The 19081-nt window shown below is 32.6% G+C and overlaps 1 protein-coding gene across 1 annotated transcript; it reads left to right on the top strand.

The window, feature by feature from the left end:
• Nucleotides 1–259: 259 nt before the first annotated feature.
• Nucleotides 260–3172, top strand: LOC120072973. The gene is made up of 5 exons (XM_039025523.1): nt 260–314; nt 393–551; nt 641–829; nt 949–1260; nt 1654–3172. Exons 1-5 carry the CDS (start codon nt 272–274, stop codon nt 3072–3074), a joined length of 2124 nt encoding a protein of 707 aa, XP_038881451.1. The 5' UTR covers nt 260–271; the 3' UTR covers nt 3075–3172.
• The last annotated feature ends 15909 nt before the right edge of the window (nt 3173–19081 follow it).

Below are 19081 nucleotides of genomic sequence, written 5' to 3'. Positions count from 1 at the left end.
AGAGGAATGAGAGATTGAAGAGTTTGGCTGACAGATTACTCATTTAAGGCTTATGTTCTAAGCAATATTTCTGAATTTGTTTAATCTTGTGTCAACAATCTAGCTGTCTACAACATATCAAGCTGTCAAATATCATCACCATCATCACAATGGTAAGGAAGTTTGAGTATAGAAGAACCCCCTTTTAATTCAGATTTTATTCAAGCTTGTGCAGTTATTCAATTGTGAGTGTTTATTAAACCTCTTGATAGCAGGATTTGTTGAGTTGAATATGGGAAATGAGATGGGAAACAATAACACGTCTGAGTTTAGAGGTAATTTCGAAGTCTGATTAGCTAGGTAAAGACTAGTTTATTACATGCATAATCGTATTTTGCTTTCTTTTGGTTCAGAGGAAGAAAAGGCAAAATCTGAAGGTCCAGAAAAATCATTACCAGAAGGCGGGGCAAATGAAGTCGAAGCGGATGAAGTTGCAGGCTGCCTCCAAAAAGAGGCGAGGCCGAGTTCTGGTGAGGCAGATAGAGAAAATGGAGATCATGTCACAGAAAAAGGTATGGAAAGAGTATGAGCATCTCTGATGTAGACAAATTCTAGTATTGTAGTTTCTTATTCAGCCTACTTTCCCTACATATTTATGCAGAGGAAAAAAATAAAGCATGTAATATAGAAGAGTTTCAAATGGTTCCTAAGAGATTACCTGACCGAACTAAAGAGGATAATGAAGTCGACATCAAGTGTAAAGAATATAAAGAAATGGAGTTCGACTCGGAAGAGAATAGATCCAATGGAAATGAGCACGAGCATGAAAAGCAGGCTTCAAATCAGAAAGGTCAGCAGGAGTGTCAATCTCTTTAATTTAGTATTTACTATAAAATTTCAATTCCATATAGAACTAGAAAATTTTTATAGCATATAAACAATAGTTCTGTCTGCTCTAAATTGAAACAGAGGAACAAGGGGAGAGAGGTTCCAATTTGAACACAGCAGTACTTTCATTAGGTGAGCCGGGACTTGAGAAGATTACAGATTTCAAAGGTAATCAGCATGAATTGCTAGCCGAATCATTGATAGAAGACAGCAACAAATCCCCAGAAGAATGCAAGGACGCTTTGGAATTGAGCTTGAACCATTCAGCAGATTGTGCCATGGCAGATTCAGAAGAAAATACCAATATGGATCAAGTTATTGATACTGACCGAGATACTGATAGGGAAAATGATGGAGAGAAGAGAAAAGGTTCCAACTTCGACATGATAACATATGCATCAGAAGATGAAAAATCTGCAAAGAGATCAGATTTTGATAATGATCAAGTTATTGATAATCATCGAGATACAGACAAGGAAAATGACGGAGAGAGGGGAAAGGGTTCAAACCTCAGCACGACTACACATGAATCAAAAGATCCAAAATCTGAAATGAGTTCAGAATTCGATACTGTTCAAGTTATTGATACTGATGTAGATGCATATAAAGAAAATGATGAAGAGAGGAGAAAAGGTTCCAACTTCAACACCACAAATGCATCAGAAGGTCCAAAATCTGAAAAGACTTCAGATATGGATACTGATCAAGTTGTTCATACTGATCGAGACACAGATAAGGAAAACGATGATGAGAAGGGCAACGGCTCCAATTCTGACACGTTAATACATGCATCAAAAGATCCAAATTCTGAAAATAGTCCAGATCTTAAGTCTATGCAGCATGAGTCATCTGAAACCAACGCTAAATCATTGACAGGATCAAGTGATGATGGAGACACAGATATGGAGAAGAAAAAAGGTGATCTAGTAGAGCCAAGGCCATGCCATGGATATACAATACCAGCTGCCAAAAATGTTGATACTAAAGATGAAGGAACTGCGATCGATTTGATATGTCATAATTCTTCATGTTCACTAGCAGAAGAGAGTTTGGTGATAGAATCACCAAAGTCATTCATGCAAGTTCCTGAGGTTGAAGAAAGATGCACGGTTTTGAAAGAAGAATTCCAATTAAGAGAAGAGCATTTGGGAACTGAAACAGTCGTTCAAGACAATATTCCAACTCAATCTAAGATTTCAAATGGGGTCCAAGGGGAATTTAACACGATTGGGTCACATTCCGAGAACAGTGCAGAAAAAACTGAAGTTTTTCCTGAATTTGTTGCCAAGTCCAAGAATGAGAAGGAGGCTCCTGGAGAGGATTGCGAGGATTCAGATGGAGAATATCTAGAAATTTCTGAACAAGGTACGGATATTTCAAATTTATCTATTGGAGATTACAAGCATAAGCATGAGGATAAGGGAGAGACGACGGAAGTTTCAACAAACAATGGACATGAAGGGGAAAGACGAGAACCAGATCATGAAAGCCTATTTGAACCTGTTTTAGGGTTTCAACATCAAATCCAGCAAAAGGAAACTTCAATCACATTTCAAACTGCAGAAAGTACAGCTCAATCAATCTCAGCACCGAGACAAGAAACCTGTACAGTAACTGAAAAATCCAAGTACAATCCCTCGGATTCCCCAAGTTATATCCAAACAGCTTCAGCAACACTCACAGAAACTAAACCATCGACAAATCCGATGGACGAACAGAGTTTTACGGCACTTCCATTCTCCACATTCGGAGGAGAAGATCAAGAATCTCCAGGAAGAACAAGCAACGAATCAACTTCCGAAAATTCAATTGGTCATATCGAGATGCGTAAATCGCCTAGCTTCAATATAGATATCCAAAGCGAAGGAAGGGAAGGAGAAACAGAGAAAACTCCATTGCTATACCAAATTAAGACAATCGAAGACTTACCAAATCTGCAGGAGATTAGCTTCCCAAATCCAATGGAGAAACGAGTTGTGAAGTTAGGAAGAAGCGATTCAGAGAATTCGAGACCTTCTTTCCCAGGGTTTGCGAAGGAAAGAGAAGAACCTGGTATGGAATTCAAAGCAATCGATCAAAACAACTTCGCCACCGATAATAAGGCAGCAAAAGACTTACCACCGCCATCGCCGATCCGTAAAGGGAAGCGCAGAACGAAATCCCTAATTTTTGGGACCTGCATCTGCTGTGCTACAGCGATCAATTGAAGGAATTTTGTCGAGATCATTAACATCCGCATTGGAGTTTCAGAGTGGTTTTCTTTCAATAATTTTTCTTTCTTTTTTTTTTTTTTTTTTTTTTTTTTTTTTTTCCAGATCGAAGAACGCCATGGTCGGCTTGAAGTTGAACTCGCTGTTCACCTTCGAAAAGAAAAAGATCGTTGCACTTGATGTTCATATGAATTTCTTTTCTTCCCGCCAGAATACACGTGATCCAGTGATTTAAACTTAACCCCATTTATGTGTTTGATTTGTTTGCCAGTGGAATTTGTTTTGGGAAGGGATTTGTAATTTATTATATATACAAAATTTAAATATCTTTAAATTTTATATATATGTGTGTATATTTTTCTTTATATTTATATTTATATAATCTGTCACTAAATTTATACCTCTTTTTTATCTCATAAATTAATCAATTTAGATTATTAGTTGGAAATTTCTTTGAGAATCGTGTTCACGCATTTATTTTAATCGTCCATTTTGTAAAATTGACATTTGAAAAGTATACACACGTTTGAAAATTAATGTATAGATGATTTTCAAAGATAATCGTATTTAAAAGTCTAAATATATTAGCTTATAGAAATTTATAGGTTGACTCAAATTATAAGTTTCACTTTCACACCACATTAGTCAAATGAAATTTATAGAATGGTGTCAATTGATATACTTAAAAAAGAAAAGTTAATGTATAGATGTATAGATAAAGTAAATTGATAAACTTAAAAAAACTTAATGTATAGATGATTTTCAAAGATAATCATATTAAAAAGTTTAAATTTATTAGCTTATAGAAATTTATAAGTTAACTCAAATTATAAGTTTCACACCATATTAGTCAAATAAACTTTATAGAATGGTGTAAATTGATAAACTTAAAAAAAGTTTAGAGTCTAAATTGATTTACTAGTTAAAGGTTTTAATTGATAAAATTCAAATATTTCCTTATTATTTTAGGTGTTTATCTAGGCGAATTACAATGGGTATCAAATTATAAATGGGATTTAGTAACTATCTCTTAAATTTTTGAAAATTTTCAAATATGGAAAAATGTTGAAAATAAAATTATGATCCCACCAACCTGATTTTAAAAAGTTTTATTCCAAAATTATCCTTCCATTAGAAATAGGGTCTATTACCCCCCTTTCACCCTAAACCCCATTCTCAGTTGTCTTTTCTCGCTATCACATTTATGTCTCCGAGTCGTTCGACCAATCTAGGGTGCATGCCTTCGTCATTCTATCGCTCGTCCATTGATTGTCAGCCACGTCGTTTGCTGGTCATCGGTTGTCACTATTGATAAGTCACCTCTCACTACAAAAATTTTCAATATTTCTGACGAAGAAACAAGCATCGGCGTATCCTACTTCCGGCGACAGTGCAACAACGGTGTCGGGAGAAAAAACTATCCCAACGGGTCCTATACGGTCGTCAGGATAACACATCTATCCCAATAGTCTAATAACCAACTGTCGAGTGTATTCAGCTATACCGATGGTATCATGATCGTTGGGCAATGTTTCTGTTATTTTGACTGTCAAAACAAAAGTCCCTTTCCCCGACGGTTCTGCACTGTCGGGATATAACAAAATAGAAAAATGGAAGAAAATATGGGATATTATTAAATTATCCCGACGGTGATCGAGCAATGTTGGGAGTAGTTTATTTTTAAAAAATAAAAAATATAAATGAAATGATTTATTTGGAATTTGTCATGATTTGCCCGACGGTATTTGAGTGACCACCGGGCTTTGTGGAGTTAGTCCGACGGTATGCGGAGTCGGCCTAGGGGTATTTAATTTAAATTAGTGAGCGCACTTGTGACGGTGCTTATGTCAGATGACGTGTGCGTTCTACATCAGTCCGTACCATTCGGCTGTGGAGTTAGTGTCAACGTAACGAAGGGATCGTCAGGCCTATGTTATTAGTGGGAATTATGAAGTATGACATGTCGTCGTGGCTTTAGCTGTACTGTAGGTCCGATATGTTTCTTGCGATAGCCAACGCAACGGAACTACTCGTCAAGGGCCTTTGTCCGTGACTGCTGTAGTCCTCAAACGGTACACAAAGGCTCGTACTATGGATTGGATTAAATATTGTGGGAATTTTGAAGTTACGCCGACGGTTGTGCCAAACACGTCGGCAGAACGGATGTTAGCCGACGGTTTACATGGGACTGTCGGGAGTGGGTAACTTCCTGACGGTTATTTTTATCACTGTCGGGATAAGTACAGTTTAAACCTTCTCGGGTTGCCTCTTCTTCCTCTATTTTCTTTCTCTCCTGTCAATCTCTGAAACCATTTTCTTTGCGCCTCACCGTCCGATCGCTCTCCGTTCCAGTCACCGTCTGGTCGCTCTCTCCTCTTCTTCCTTTATTTTTTGCTTCGTCGTCTAGTCGCCGTCACTCTTGCTTTATTTTTAGTAATCTTTTTCCATCCACTATTTTTCTTAGCTGATACAAAATTTCTTTGGAACATTTTATATTGCAACAAATTTCGTTTGTGTAGCTTTGTGATTAATACTATTATTTTTTGGCCATTAAGATTAATTGTACTCCTAATACATAAGTTAAGTTGTTTTAATATATAGGGTTGTTAAAAGGAGCTTTTTTTGGCTATAAAATTATTTGTGTAGCTTTGTGCTTAATACTTTTAGTTTTTTTTCTTAGAAAAAGTTCCATTTATAGTTGTGGTTAGACTCAATAAATTGAAAGTTGGAATCCAATTTGTTGAATTAAAATAATATAATAGCAACACAAAGAAACCATTACCAATTTGATTGTTTTGATAGAAATTTTGATTGATGCTTAATATTTTGGCGATAATTGAATATAAAAGATCTATATTTCAAGTTTAATTCTTGAATTTGTATGGTCTATTTATTTACTTAAAGAATCTTATATTTCAAGTTTAATCTTTCCATGCTTAAGATACTTTAGAAAGTTTAATTCTTGAATTTGTTTTACAAGATTTGAAAGATTTGGTATGTTGGTTTGATTTATGAATTTAAAATGTTTTGTAGGAAGGATGTAGGTTTATATTTTTTTTTTCTTTAAGGAGGGATGTGGTTGAGGGGTGATTTACGTGAATGGTTTATGTCAATTATTTTACAGGATTTGAAGTGTAATTGAGGGGTGGAAATGTGTGATAAAATCTAATCTCTAGCTTGTGTCACCACTAAATTCGATAGAGTGTTCAATTGGATTACAAGGGATTGTCAATCCCTTAAAGGAAAACTTTATTTTCAAGGATGATTTGGGAAATTCACCAAAAAAAAAAAAAAAAAAGAACAAGAAGTATATGTTCTAATATAACTAGTTGTCTAAATCATACAGGTTCAACTTATCGCATATATTATTGAGTATGTAGAAGGAGTATATTGATTCCTTGAAGTTGCAAAACTTCTTGTTAATAACTCGGGAAAAACAAGATGTCCATGTAGAAGATGTATGAATGCAAGGTGGGAGCTAATAGATGGAGTTGAATGACAATAGATGGAGTTGAACGACATTTATTCATTAATGGAATTTTTCCATCGTATCATCAATGGATATATCATGGAGACCCAGTCGACTTGTCTAGGGAATACGGGAGTCAAACATCTCGATCGACACACGATGATGGATTAAGTATGATAGAGATGAATGTTATAGATGAAGAAAATGAAATTTTGAATTTTATAAATGATCTACAGTGTCCAATTGCTTATGTAAATGAAGAAGAAAATGAGGATGAGATGCACACCAATGCCCAAGAAAGAGATGACAATAAATGAAGACTTAATAAATGATAAGCTTCTTTGAAGACTTAATAAATGATAAGCTTCTTTGAAGACTTAATAAATGAAGCACGCAACCAGTTGTACCCTAGTTGTACAACTTTCTCGTCATTATTGTTCTTGGTGAAGTTGATGCATATTAAGGTTCTTAGCAGTTGGACTAACTAGGTCGTTTGATTTGGGACTTGAATTGTTAAAAGAAGCATTTCCCGTTGGAGCATCTATACTTAATTCATTTTATGAAACTAAAAGAAAATTGCATGACTTAGGACTAGGTTACAAGTGTATTCATGCTTGCAAATACGATTGCATCCTATATTAGAAAGAATTTGTTGATTTGCAACAGTGACCAGTATGTGGTGAATCTCGTTACGAAGTTAAATCTGGAAAAATTAAAAAGATTCCACATCTGGAAAAATTAAAAAGATTCCACATAAAATTTTATGACATTTTCCTTTAATACCAAGATTGAAGCGATTGTTTGCATCTAAGCATATTGCACCTGAAATGAGGTGACATAAAGATAAACATGTTGTGTTGGTTTGTTTAAGTAAATGTAGATATAAGTTTAAGTAAATGTTATGTGTTGGTTTGTTTGGTTTTTTAAGTTAATATAGATATATCTTGGTTTCAAATTGAAATATGCATATCTATATTTAAGTACAAGTATGTTTAAGTTTAAGTTATGATTAAATTTAAGTTGTGGTTTAAGTTCTATATTGAGTTTGAGATTGAAATATGCAAGTTTGAGTTGGTCTATTTCAATTCATTAAAGTTCTTAGTTGTGTTTTGAATTCTATATTCATTTTGAGATTGATATATAGTATATTGAGCATTAAACTTATTTAAATTTGTATTTTGTAGGTATCTAGAGATTTTGTAGGTATCTGGAAATTTGTATTTTGTAGCATTAAACTTATTTAAATTTGTAGGTATCTAGAGGTAAGTTGGTTTGTTTAAGTAAATATAAATATGTCTTGGTTTCAAATTGAAATATACATAACTATTTAAGTACAAGTATGTTTAAGTTTAAGTTATGATTAAATTTAAGTTGGGTTTTAAGTTCTATATTGAGTTTGAGATTGAAATATGCAAGTTTGAATTCATTAATGTTCTTAGTTGAGTTTTAAATTCTATATTCATTTTGAGAATGATATATAGTATATTGAGCATTAAACTTATTTAAATTTGTATTTTGTAGGTATCTGGAGATTTTTGTTGAAGATGCATCTCCCGGCAAACGTATTTGGGTTGTAGATGTTAATGTTATTTTGGATTTAGGAATTGTGGATTAAGGTTGTAGATGCATCTCTCACTATGTACTTTGTTATCATGTAATATTTTTTTGGATTAAGAAATTGTGAATGTTATGGTTTGGATTAAGGAATTCTTGATGTTATAGTAACTCTTGGATTAAGGTTGTAGATTTAAACGTGTATTCTATATATTTACTTGATTTTGACAATCTTATTTTAGTTTGATTGATATTTGTAAGATTTAAACAGGTATGACATTTAGAAAAAAACAAATCTAAAAACAGAAAATAAATAAACAGATTCAAATAGGTATGACATGTTAAATATATAGTCCCGATGCTAAAAATATCTCCTGACGGTCCTAGGGATCGAGAAAAGAAATCCCGATGGTGACTAGTCACCGTCGGGTTTTAAAAGATATCTCGATGGTGGCTAGAGACTGTCGGGGTAAAGGACCATAGCCCGACGGTACTCTAACCGTTGGGCAATATTAATATCTCTTGATGGTACATAGTCACCGTCGGGTGAAAGTAAAATCGCCCGAAGGCACCTACATCGTCGAGCTATATTAAATTATGTCGATGGCTTCTATCCCGACGGTGGACCATCGGGGGTTGTCCCTTTCTCCCGGAGGTTTTCTTTAGGGTTAGGAGAAAAGCCCCAGATAATTCTTTTCCTCCATGGCACGATTTCCATACTGTCGGGGAAGGTTTCCTGGCGGAGTTTTCCCGATGCTATTGCCGACAACTTCCTGACCATCGGGAAAACCTTTCCCGACGGCCTTTTTAGCTTATGCCCATGACTTTCACCGTCGGAAAAGACCCAAATTCTTGTATTGTCTGCAAGTTTTTTTCTCTCTCTCTAAACTTTAGTTTCAGTCATTGTTACTATCGTTTCATCTGCTGTCAAGGATGTAATCGATACAACCACCGTCATTAAGGCGTTTTACGCAACATCCTATTTGAGATCAAAGAGTTTGTTTGATTGTTTCCTTAAATTCATCCTTGGTTGAAGATTCTTCTTAATTTGTTGACTCATCAAAATTTCTTCTTATTAATTGTTTTTATTTTGGTTGAGCAAGGAAGAATGGAAAGTGAAGTAAGATTTAAAACCTCAATCTTCTCTAATTTTTGTTCAATTTTTAGCTTTAAGAGAAACCGGATAGAAAATCGGAGATAAGGTATCGTACTTTGTCAAGTAATTGATACATATATGACCATTCTAATTTACCTTTATTGCATGCATATATCTCTCGTCCTGTTCTTCCATTAAAGTCACATAGAGCTTGAAACTCTTACTCTCTCTTCCTTCTTCAAATTGATTACTAAAGCAACACAGTAGGTGACAAACGTGGTTGAATGATATCCATTATTTGTTCATCTATCAAGCCATCACAAAGAAGATTAGGCATTCTTGGGCTTTTTTGCTTTATAGCCCATTAAGTTCAACATTACCCATATGATTTAATACTGTCTTAAATTAGTTTATCAATCCATATTAACTTTCCTAGCTCTCTGACTATCTACCTTGTTGTGCCACTATTTATATACTATTTTATATTTATTCGATTGGTGGATTGATGAATGTTTAAAATTTAAGTGTTTAATGGAGTTTCTCTCGTAGGTATATCAGCAATATGTTACATTCACATACCAATCAATTTTTAAGTCTATCGATAGTATATCAACGATATAAAATTGCAATCAAATAACAAACAGTAACAAATAGTAATCATATAAAAATCATGATCAAAATAACATTTAATATTGTTAATGTTGGGGATTGTGCCCTAAATCTCGTGGTTTATAATGTATAAACGAAATTTATTTATTTAATAAAATAAGGAGTTATTTTATTTGACATTTAGACTTGTATAACTCAATCCAATAAACTAAGATCTGAGGTTTATTTTATGTAATTTAAACATGTATGTGGTAGACATAAAAGTGGATCATATTTAATTAATAACCTAGTATATAATATATGAATAAGGTTGGATGCCTTATTCTAGAAACACTACGGATACGTCCCACTTTGTAAATGTTACAAAAGTTGTAAAGTATTACAAATGATGTGATCCTAATCATTCTTGTGGAAACATGTGGGTGGGTGTATCCTATACAAAGAGTTTGTATAGGACCGAACCGTGAAATGATTAGTCTCTCTTTATAACATCGTTAATTGAAGAGATTAACATTTCATAAGATGATCATAGGCGACTCGACCTTAATCCTGAGTGAGTTATGAACTCCTGTCTATAAGAACCGCTCTTTGATCTGTATCGTTGAGAGTGATCAGTATCGCCGACCCAATATGCCTACTATTTTGAGGATTTAACCGAGTAGGGAGCTAGGAACATAACTACACAATATGGAATTCACTCATCCTTGTATTTAGGGTAAGTAGATGAATAATTCATCTACTTACCCTAAAGACGGGAATGAGTGAATTCTTCCCTTAAAGGTTGATTCCGGATCTTAAACAATGAGGCTTCTGAAGGAACGGTGAAGTTTCATAGCGGAAGCGGGGATTAACCCAATTTTCAATTTTTACAGAACAACAAAATTATAGAACACAAACATTATGCATTAATAAAAAAAATACAGCATGTTATAGATAAAGATGAAGAAGAATACATACCTTTGAAGATCACAACAATCTTCACGATATTCCTCATTTCCTGTCATGATCAACCACGATCCAAGAAGTCAAGACACCACCACAATATCATCCTCTGTATTCTCTTTAAGGTAGGGTGAGAATATGCAATAAGTGTGAGCTTTGCAGATTTTTGGAAAAGGGAGAGAGTTTGAGAGAAGAGAGATTCTTTTTTCTTAGGGAATAGGACCAAAAGCCTTTTCACCATTCTTCTCTGTGAAGAAGATGGAACAAAAAAAAAAAAAACAACTTATGCGTGAAAACCCCTTCCACCAACAACCCACTCTCTACGTGAGATCGAGAGAGAATTAAGGGGAGAGAAGTTATTTCCCTCCATTCAAATTTAAAATTAAAATTAAATTAAATTAGTTTTAATTTATATATATAACTATATATCATATCATATATAACACATAACCTATAGTTTATATTCTATCAAATACAATAAAAGTTATAGTTTTAATTCTCTCATTAATTTGTGGTATTTAATGTGAATCACATTTATACTAAATTTAATTATATGAATCCAATCTATATAATTAATATTTGAATCATATTCAAATATTTATTTCATCTCAAATAAACTTTATATTATAATGTATTAAATACATTATATTAATTATATCACAATAGAATTAATTTAATTATATTACATATAATTAATTCTCTCAATTAATTTGAATGCAAATTAATCTAAAATTAATTCTCAATAATCCTGTTGAGCTCCAAGGGGGACCTTATGGACCTATAGATTGAAACTCTAATGGTACTTGATAATTTATTAAACTCTTTAATTAAATTACCCAACATCCATTAATTGTTGATCGCTCTACTAAAGACCGACAACTGCATTATTCGCACTACAAATATATTTATGTGTCCATTGGACATAACCAGTTAACAGCGCGATGACCCTTCATGAATTGATCGTAAGTACATCTGGGTCAAAATTACCGTTTTGCCCTTGTAGTTACATGTAACTCCTTACGTACCACTAATCCCTCTAATGAACAATAAGTCATACTTCAACTATGACCAAACCCCTCTCAGACCTAGAGATGGTGTGGCGTCACATTATTCAAGCCTCAGAATCAATCCAGGAGCAATTTATCTACTTATCCAGACGTTAGAGAATGAGTGAATTATGTCTTGTGTAGTTGTGTTCCCAACTCCCCAATCAGATGAATCTAAAAAATGGTAGGCTTATTGAGTTGGCAATCTGGCCATTCTCACCAATACAAATCAAAGGACCACTTTCATAGGCAGGAGTTCACAACTCACTCGGGATTTAGATCATGTCACCTATGGTCATCCTGGTCAAATGTAAGTCTCTATTATGAACGATGTTATATAATGAGACTATTCATTTCGTGGTCTGGTCTTACATAAACTCCTTTCTATAAAATACCCCCGCTCAAATGTCTCAATATAAATGATTAGGATCTGATTATTTATAGCACTTTACAACAATTGTAACATCTACGAAGCAGGTCGTATTTGTAGTGTCACCAGGATAACGTGCCCAACCTTATCCATCTACTACAGACCATTTAGGTTATCACTTAAACATGATCCACCTGTGTATCTCTATATACTTGTTTAAGTTACAGAAGATAACCTTGGATAGGTTATTCGTTTGTGGGTTAATGCTACTAAATGTCGAATAAAACATCTCATAGTTTCTTAAATAAATAAAATGTTTGTATATTACAATTATAAACTACAGGACCCACGAGATTTAGAGCATCAACCCCAATGGCTTCATTCTTCCACTGGCCTGAGAGGGATTTAGTTTATAGTTGGACTATAAATCGATTGTTCATTAGAGGGATCAATGACACTTAAGAAGTTAGATGTAATTATAGAGGTAAAACGGTAATTTGACTCAGTTGTAATTACGAGTGATTCGTCAAGGGTCGACTTTATTTTGATAGGTTATATTCATAGACACTGAAATATATCTACAGTGCGAGCAGTTGTGGGTCTTTAGTGGAGTGACATGCAATTAATGAATGTTGATTAATTTAATTAAAAAGTTTATTTAATTAATTTTGTATCATTCGAGCTTCTAATCTTTAGGTCCATTAGGTCCCCTTGCTAGCTCACTAAGGATAAAACAAAAATCATTTAGTTTTGGATTAATTTGAATTGTTCGAATAAGGGAATTAATTGTATGAAATACAATTATTATAGATATATTATAATATAAGGTTAAATAAACTTTATTATATGAGAGACATAAATATTTGAATAAGATTCAAATATTATTATATGAATGAGATTCACATAAAACTATAGATAAAAAATTAATATGAATGAGATGCATATTAAAACTATAGCTTATAATTAATACGGATGAGATTCATATTAAAACTATAGATTATAAGAGAGGATTGTATTTGAATATGATTCAAATATAAGTTAACTTAACTTATCGATTGATTAAATATCAATTATTTATTTAGTTATTTAGTTATATATTAAATTAGATTTAATACATAAACTAAATACATAAACTAAATAAATTAGACTTAACTTCTTCTCTCTCGGGCTTAATTGTTGAATTACAGAGAAGAAAGACATATGTTGTTCTTATGGAAACACTCACTCTCATCTCTCACACAATAAAGACATCTCTCTCAAAAGGAACTTTACAAAAAAAAAAAAAAAAAAAATCTTTCTATTAAGTTGCTCTTCCCTTCTCCAAAAGTGAGATCTTACCATCTCAATTCCTGTCAGAGATTGACAATGAAGCTCAAGTGGTAGTGTCCAGTTCGTGACTGTACGTAGGCATTCGTGGTTGTTCAAGAGATTATGGAGAAGAAATTGTTGAAGAAAAAATTTCAAGAGTAATGTCTCTTTTTCCTCTTTAACGCATGCTATAATCTAGATTGTTTATCCTATTTTTGTTTTTTTCTCTATTTTTTCATGTTTTCTAAAATGAAATTCAAAGGCATATGTGTTTATGCACTTATGCTGAGGAATTCGATTCCTTCAGTTAGAAATCGTCATCATATAGTAATCAGATAACAATTAGTATCAGATAGTAATCATACAATAATCAAATAACAAAGTAGTGATTTTGAATAATTTTTTTTTTTATCTATTTAAAAAGTAGTCATTAGATAAACAACATTAAATAATATAATTATGAATTTATGGCTCCATAAACATATTCGGTAGTAATTAGACAGAAATTAGATAATGATTGGTATTATGGATAATTAGTATCAGATAGTAATTAAACAACAAACGGTACCATTAACAATCATATTACAAACAATATCAAAGCACAATTAAACAAGAATTAGACAATAAATCACTATCATTAGCAATCAATATTACTAGGAACTAGTATCAAATAATAGTTAGATAGTAATTAGATAGCAATTGGTATTATTAATAATCATCATCAAATAGTAATTAGACAACAATCAAATAACAATCAATAAATAGTAATCAATTAATAATCAAATAGCAATCGATATCATTGTCAATTAGTATCATATTGTAATTAGACAACAATCAGATAGATATCAGATAACAATCAATATCAAATATCAATTTAACAATATGATAGTAAATTATCAAATATCAATGAGATAGTAATCAAACAACAATTAAACAACGATCAGTAGGTAATAAAAATTTGCCCATATTAGATAAACTATGACAAGTAAAAACTTACAGTCCCATGACAAACAAGCATTCCTTCCATAGCTAACATAAAACTAAACTTCCATGCTTAAACTATTGAAGGAAGAGAAGAAGAATCAATCAAAATGATTATCTAGTCCCTATAAAAATGGAAGAAATGAAAAGTGAAAAACGGAGCTAAAATGGCAAAATATGTAAAAGTAAAATAGAAGAAGAACTAAAGTTCAAGTAGTCAAAAGTATAGTAAAAATTAGATAATGATTAATATACAGATAGTAATCAAACAACAATCAGATATCAACCTATATCATTAGCAATCAATGTCAAATAAAAATAAGATAGCAATCAAATTTCATACGGTCAATGAATCAGTGAGAGCATTTTTTACTTTTCAGTTTCAATGCCTCATTTAAATTGAGTTGGGATGACTGATTTTGCAAAATTTATATTGTATGGATATGAGTCTAATTTTTATTACTTATTTTGATATGCTTGCAAATGGTTCTTTATTTTACAATTATATTTTACAATTAGCTATTGGAGAAGTATATAATATCACTAGAGATATCCATTTAACTTCCTAAACCCTAATGGGACGGAATCCTCGAATACACGGGAAATGGAAGAGGAATTCCAAGTTCATTCCAAGTTCACATTGTCTTGTCTCTCCTCAAGTCTTCATTGTCTTTTCTTCCAACTTCCAAGCTCGGTGTCCGTTTCTTTCAAGTGACTACCTGCCCCACCTGTGAACCTCTCTAAATATCATGGTGGTAGAGAGAATACCAACAAATACCAACATGATTTTTTTAATAAACTATCGAGTAAAATAGTTATTTTAAGATTTTATGAACTAAAATAGTATAAACTTAAAAAAGTTCCAAAATTAAAATGAATATTTTTAAAATTGAAGGTCTAAAATATAACAAAACTTTTTAAGACTAAAATGTTAATTTTAGATTAATTATTTAATAAACTATGTATAATTTATTGAATCTATTGGTACTAAAGCCCTCGAATGATATTCTCATTACTGAACTACTCACCAAGAATTTGCCTCTTCGTCAAGGTATTTTCAAACACAAAACAGCTCAACAACTTCTATATTCATCAACCCACTGCATAGTCATTATACTAATTATCTAACATTTCATCCAACATCATCAGTCCAAAGTATAATTCAAATGGTTAACATTTATATTTTCCTCCATGTATAATTTTTTATAAAATATTTTAAAAGGAAAAAAAAATAATTATGGTGTATAATTCTCAATGTGATTATTCACATACATTGGCTATTTTAAATTAGTTTATATAGCAATAGAGCATTATATGGTTCACCCTAACCCATATTTAAGTAGATCACTAAATTCCACCAAAGTTCACCTAATCAAAGTTTAAATTTCACTTTTGCATCAAAGACAAAAAACCTTAAAGAATTCACACATATAATAGACAAAAATCTAAGGTAGTTTTTTTTTCTTTTTTCCCAATTACAACATCTAAGAGTTTTGAATCTTTTGATTTTTTGGTCAATAAAAAAATATGTTCATATTAGCTCGTAGCTACAATTTAGTAATTAAGCGTTCTTTTATGTGCTTATTTTTTTCGTCATCTTGGATCAAATTATTTAGTAGTGTATGTAGAAAATTTGTTGGGAACAATCTTTTTGAATGAAACACTTTTAGAATCCTTTTTTGATTAAATGTTACAAAATAGCTTATTATAGGTTGTCAAACAAAACAACGTTAAAACTAATTTTTTTTTTTTTTTTTTTAATTTTAGATGATGAAATGAATCTCAACTGCTATAAATTATACCTACCGTCAATTTGTGTGTATATATATATATACTGCCAATTTGTTGAAATGATTTTTAAATACAAAAATTTGTGACTTTAATTATTTGGTAAACGCATATACGAAATTAAATATAAAAATAGTTTAGAATTGTGAATAGAAGTTTTGGACAAAAATAGTTTATCAATAAAAGTTAAATTAAAATTTTGGAGGAGAACATGGTAAAAAGAAATTAAATAAAATGGTCTCTATCTATAAACACGCGTTTTATATATATATATATATATATTAAGTTTTGAAGATCATCGAATAATCAAGATAGTCTAAACCTTATCTCATCCTCTATCTTACCATTCAACCACATGAAACATGCTAACACAGTGATATAAGATATAAGAGTTATATTATCAATTATAAAGTCATACTTTCAAATTGAGAAAATTAAAAGGATATTGTCCATTTAGAAACTATTTAGGAAAATATTGTTGTTTTTAAACTATTTATAAAAATATATATTTTTTTCTTAAATAAGTCGAGGGTTGAAAATTCGACCTAGATAGGTCGAATTTTGAACCATCGACCTCCTTTCACTTGTACGTCGAACTTTGAACTCTCGATCTTGCCCTTCCTAACATTATTATTGAGTCTGTTTAATTATCATTCCGGAGACCTTTCTCTATCAAAAGATCGTATTTTTAATTTTCAGAATAATTTTTACGGATTCTGTCATCCCAGCAAGTCTGACTAAATAACGAGCTAATGAATCTCCTTATTTTTGCCACTGAACTTCCCAATCAAATTCGAGAGCGAGATTATGAGAGAGAGCGAGATTTTGAAAGAGCGAGATTTTGAGAGCGAGAAGCGAGATTTTGAGCGTGAGCGAGAGTGAGAGCAAATAGTGAGATTTTGATAGAGAGCAAGTATACCGTACAAATTTCCCCTTTTTTTCCTTTTTAATTATTACACATTCCACCTTCTTTCTTTATTTTTTTTTTAATTTTCCATTTATTAAAAAAATTCTAAAAATATTTTATTATTTAATTTAAACTCTAAAAAATTAATTAAAAAATAATAACTCATAAAAATAAAAAAAATGTAACTAAATATCTCATTATATAAAAATAATTACAAAAAATCAATGTGTCCCACAAGGCGGACGTCGTCGATTTCGAGCTGGTTGTCATCGTCGACTTCGAACTTAAGGTTGCTCGGGTTCTTCTTGATGTTGCCTCTGGTACCTCTGAAAGCGCTTCATAATATAAATATTCATTATGTTTTCCACGACCCCAACCATGTTCATGCACGTATGAAGACGAAGGACCAACCTCTGAGTCATAATATCTTGAACCAATATGCTGGCATCATCATCATCGGACTAACATAATTAGTTTGACTCTACGTCTGCGTCATAGGAGGCAACTCTTCCACATTATGTGCAACCTCATCAAACTCATCTCTTCCTGAACAGGTCCTCTACGTCTGGGAGCTGGTGGAAGAACAATATGTAATCGTACATATAATGAATTCCCTCCATATAGCTTTGTTGTCACTACATATAGCAAGAACCTGGTTTGGATCATTTGCAACCTCATGGAGTCTACTGTTGTTCGATCTCTATGAATTATAAAACAATTAGACAATATTTAAAATAAATTTAAATTAAAAAATAGATAATATTCATTCATTTACTAGATGACCCACAGTTGCTTCCTGACGAGTGATGTAGAGCCTTGTGATATTATTATACCAATGGATATATTCTAGAGTGATATCTGTGTCAAACTGTTCAAGAGAAACCCCTACTGCAATAAACCTTGCACGATAGTGTCATCGCACTACCAAATGTGCAACTTTTTCGGACCAATCTCCAGTCCTTAGGTCAATATCATGCAGTACGGGTTCAGTATTACCAGGCGATGGGACATCCTGTTGAAAACCGAATTGTCTTATCACCCTGTCAGGAAGATGCCACTCACCAATGTGAAAACATATGAGAGGACTCATCGTCCGCCATATGTTTTGACCATTCGTACAAAAAATTAGGCAAAGTATGCACAATAATTTTGTACGGCTCCTAAATAACCTGAAAACAACAAAATATTATATTAGAGAATATTAAAGACAAATACAATAAAAATGTTGAATAAAATAATCAATTGGTTTAGTGTAATGTACCTGTTCAGGTTGAAGCAGATCAAACATGTATCTATACTGTTGACTACATGTGTGATTGTCCTAGTCACAAAAATTTTGTCTCTCCACCTAAATTTTTAAATTGATAATTTAGAATTTAAATTAACTAGATCAGTGATATAAAAATTAAATTAAATTAAAACAACATACCGAGAATCGTAGGCTCATCCAACTAACTGAGCGTCATTATAATGATGTAGCTGTGGAGCAATTGTTGGAAATCGCTCCCAAGCCATAGTTGCAAAAGTATGAGAGGCCCAGCTATCTCTCGAACCTCAGGTCTTATTGCTTTGCATAGTTGTCTATACAACCATGCCAAGCATGCTTCACCCCACGAATACCGCCCCGCATCATGGAGGTTAGCTAACAGTGGCAGGAACATCAAGTGAACAAAATGACTTGATTTATTTGAAAACAGACTTCCACCCATCATTTGTAGTATATATGCTCGCGCATATCTTATGACGGTTTCCTTGTCTGCATCATATGTGAGCTCACAAAATTGTGTTCCTAACCATATTAAACTTAACCTCGATCCTTTAATCTTGTCGGCAGGTGGGGTCGCACCGAGGTATAGTTGACAAACTTCTAACCAATCATCGTACATCACTCCGGTGACTAGCTCATCGTCAACAGGTAACCCCAACAACACTTC

Source organism: Benincasa hispida, chromosome 1 (assembly GCF_009727055.1).
Source record: "Benincasa hispida cultivar B227 chromosome 1, ASM972705v1, whole genome shotgun sequence".
In the NCBI taxonomy this organism is placed as follows: Eukaryota; Viridiplantae; Streptophyta; class Magnoliopsida; order Cucurbitales; family Cucurbitaceae; genus Benincasa; species Benincasa hispida.
Note: the sequence above shows the minus strand (reverse complement) of the source record. Positions and strands in the feature narration are given on the sequence as shown.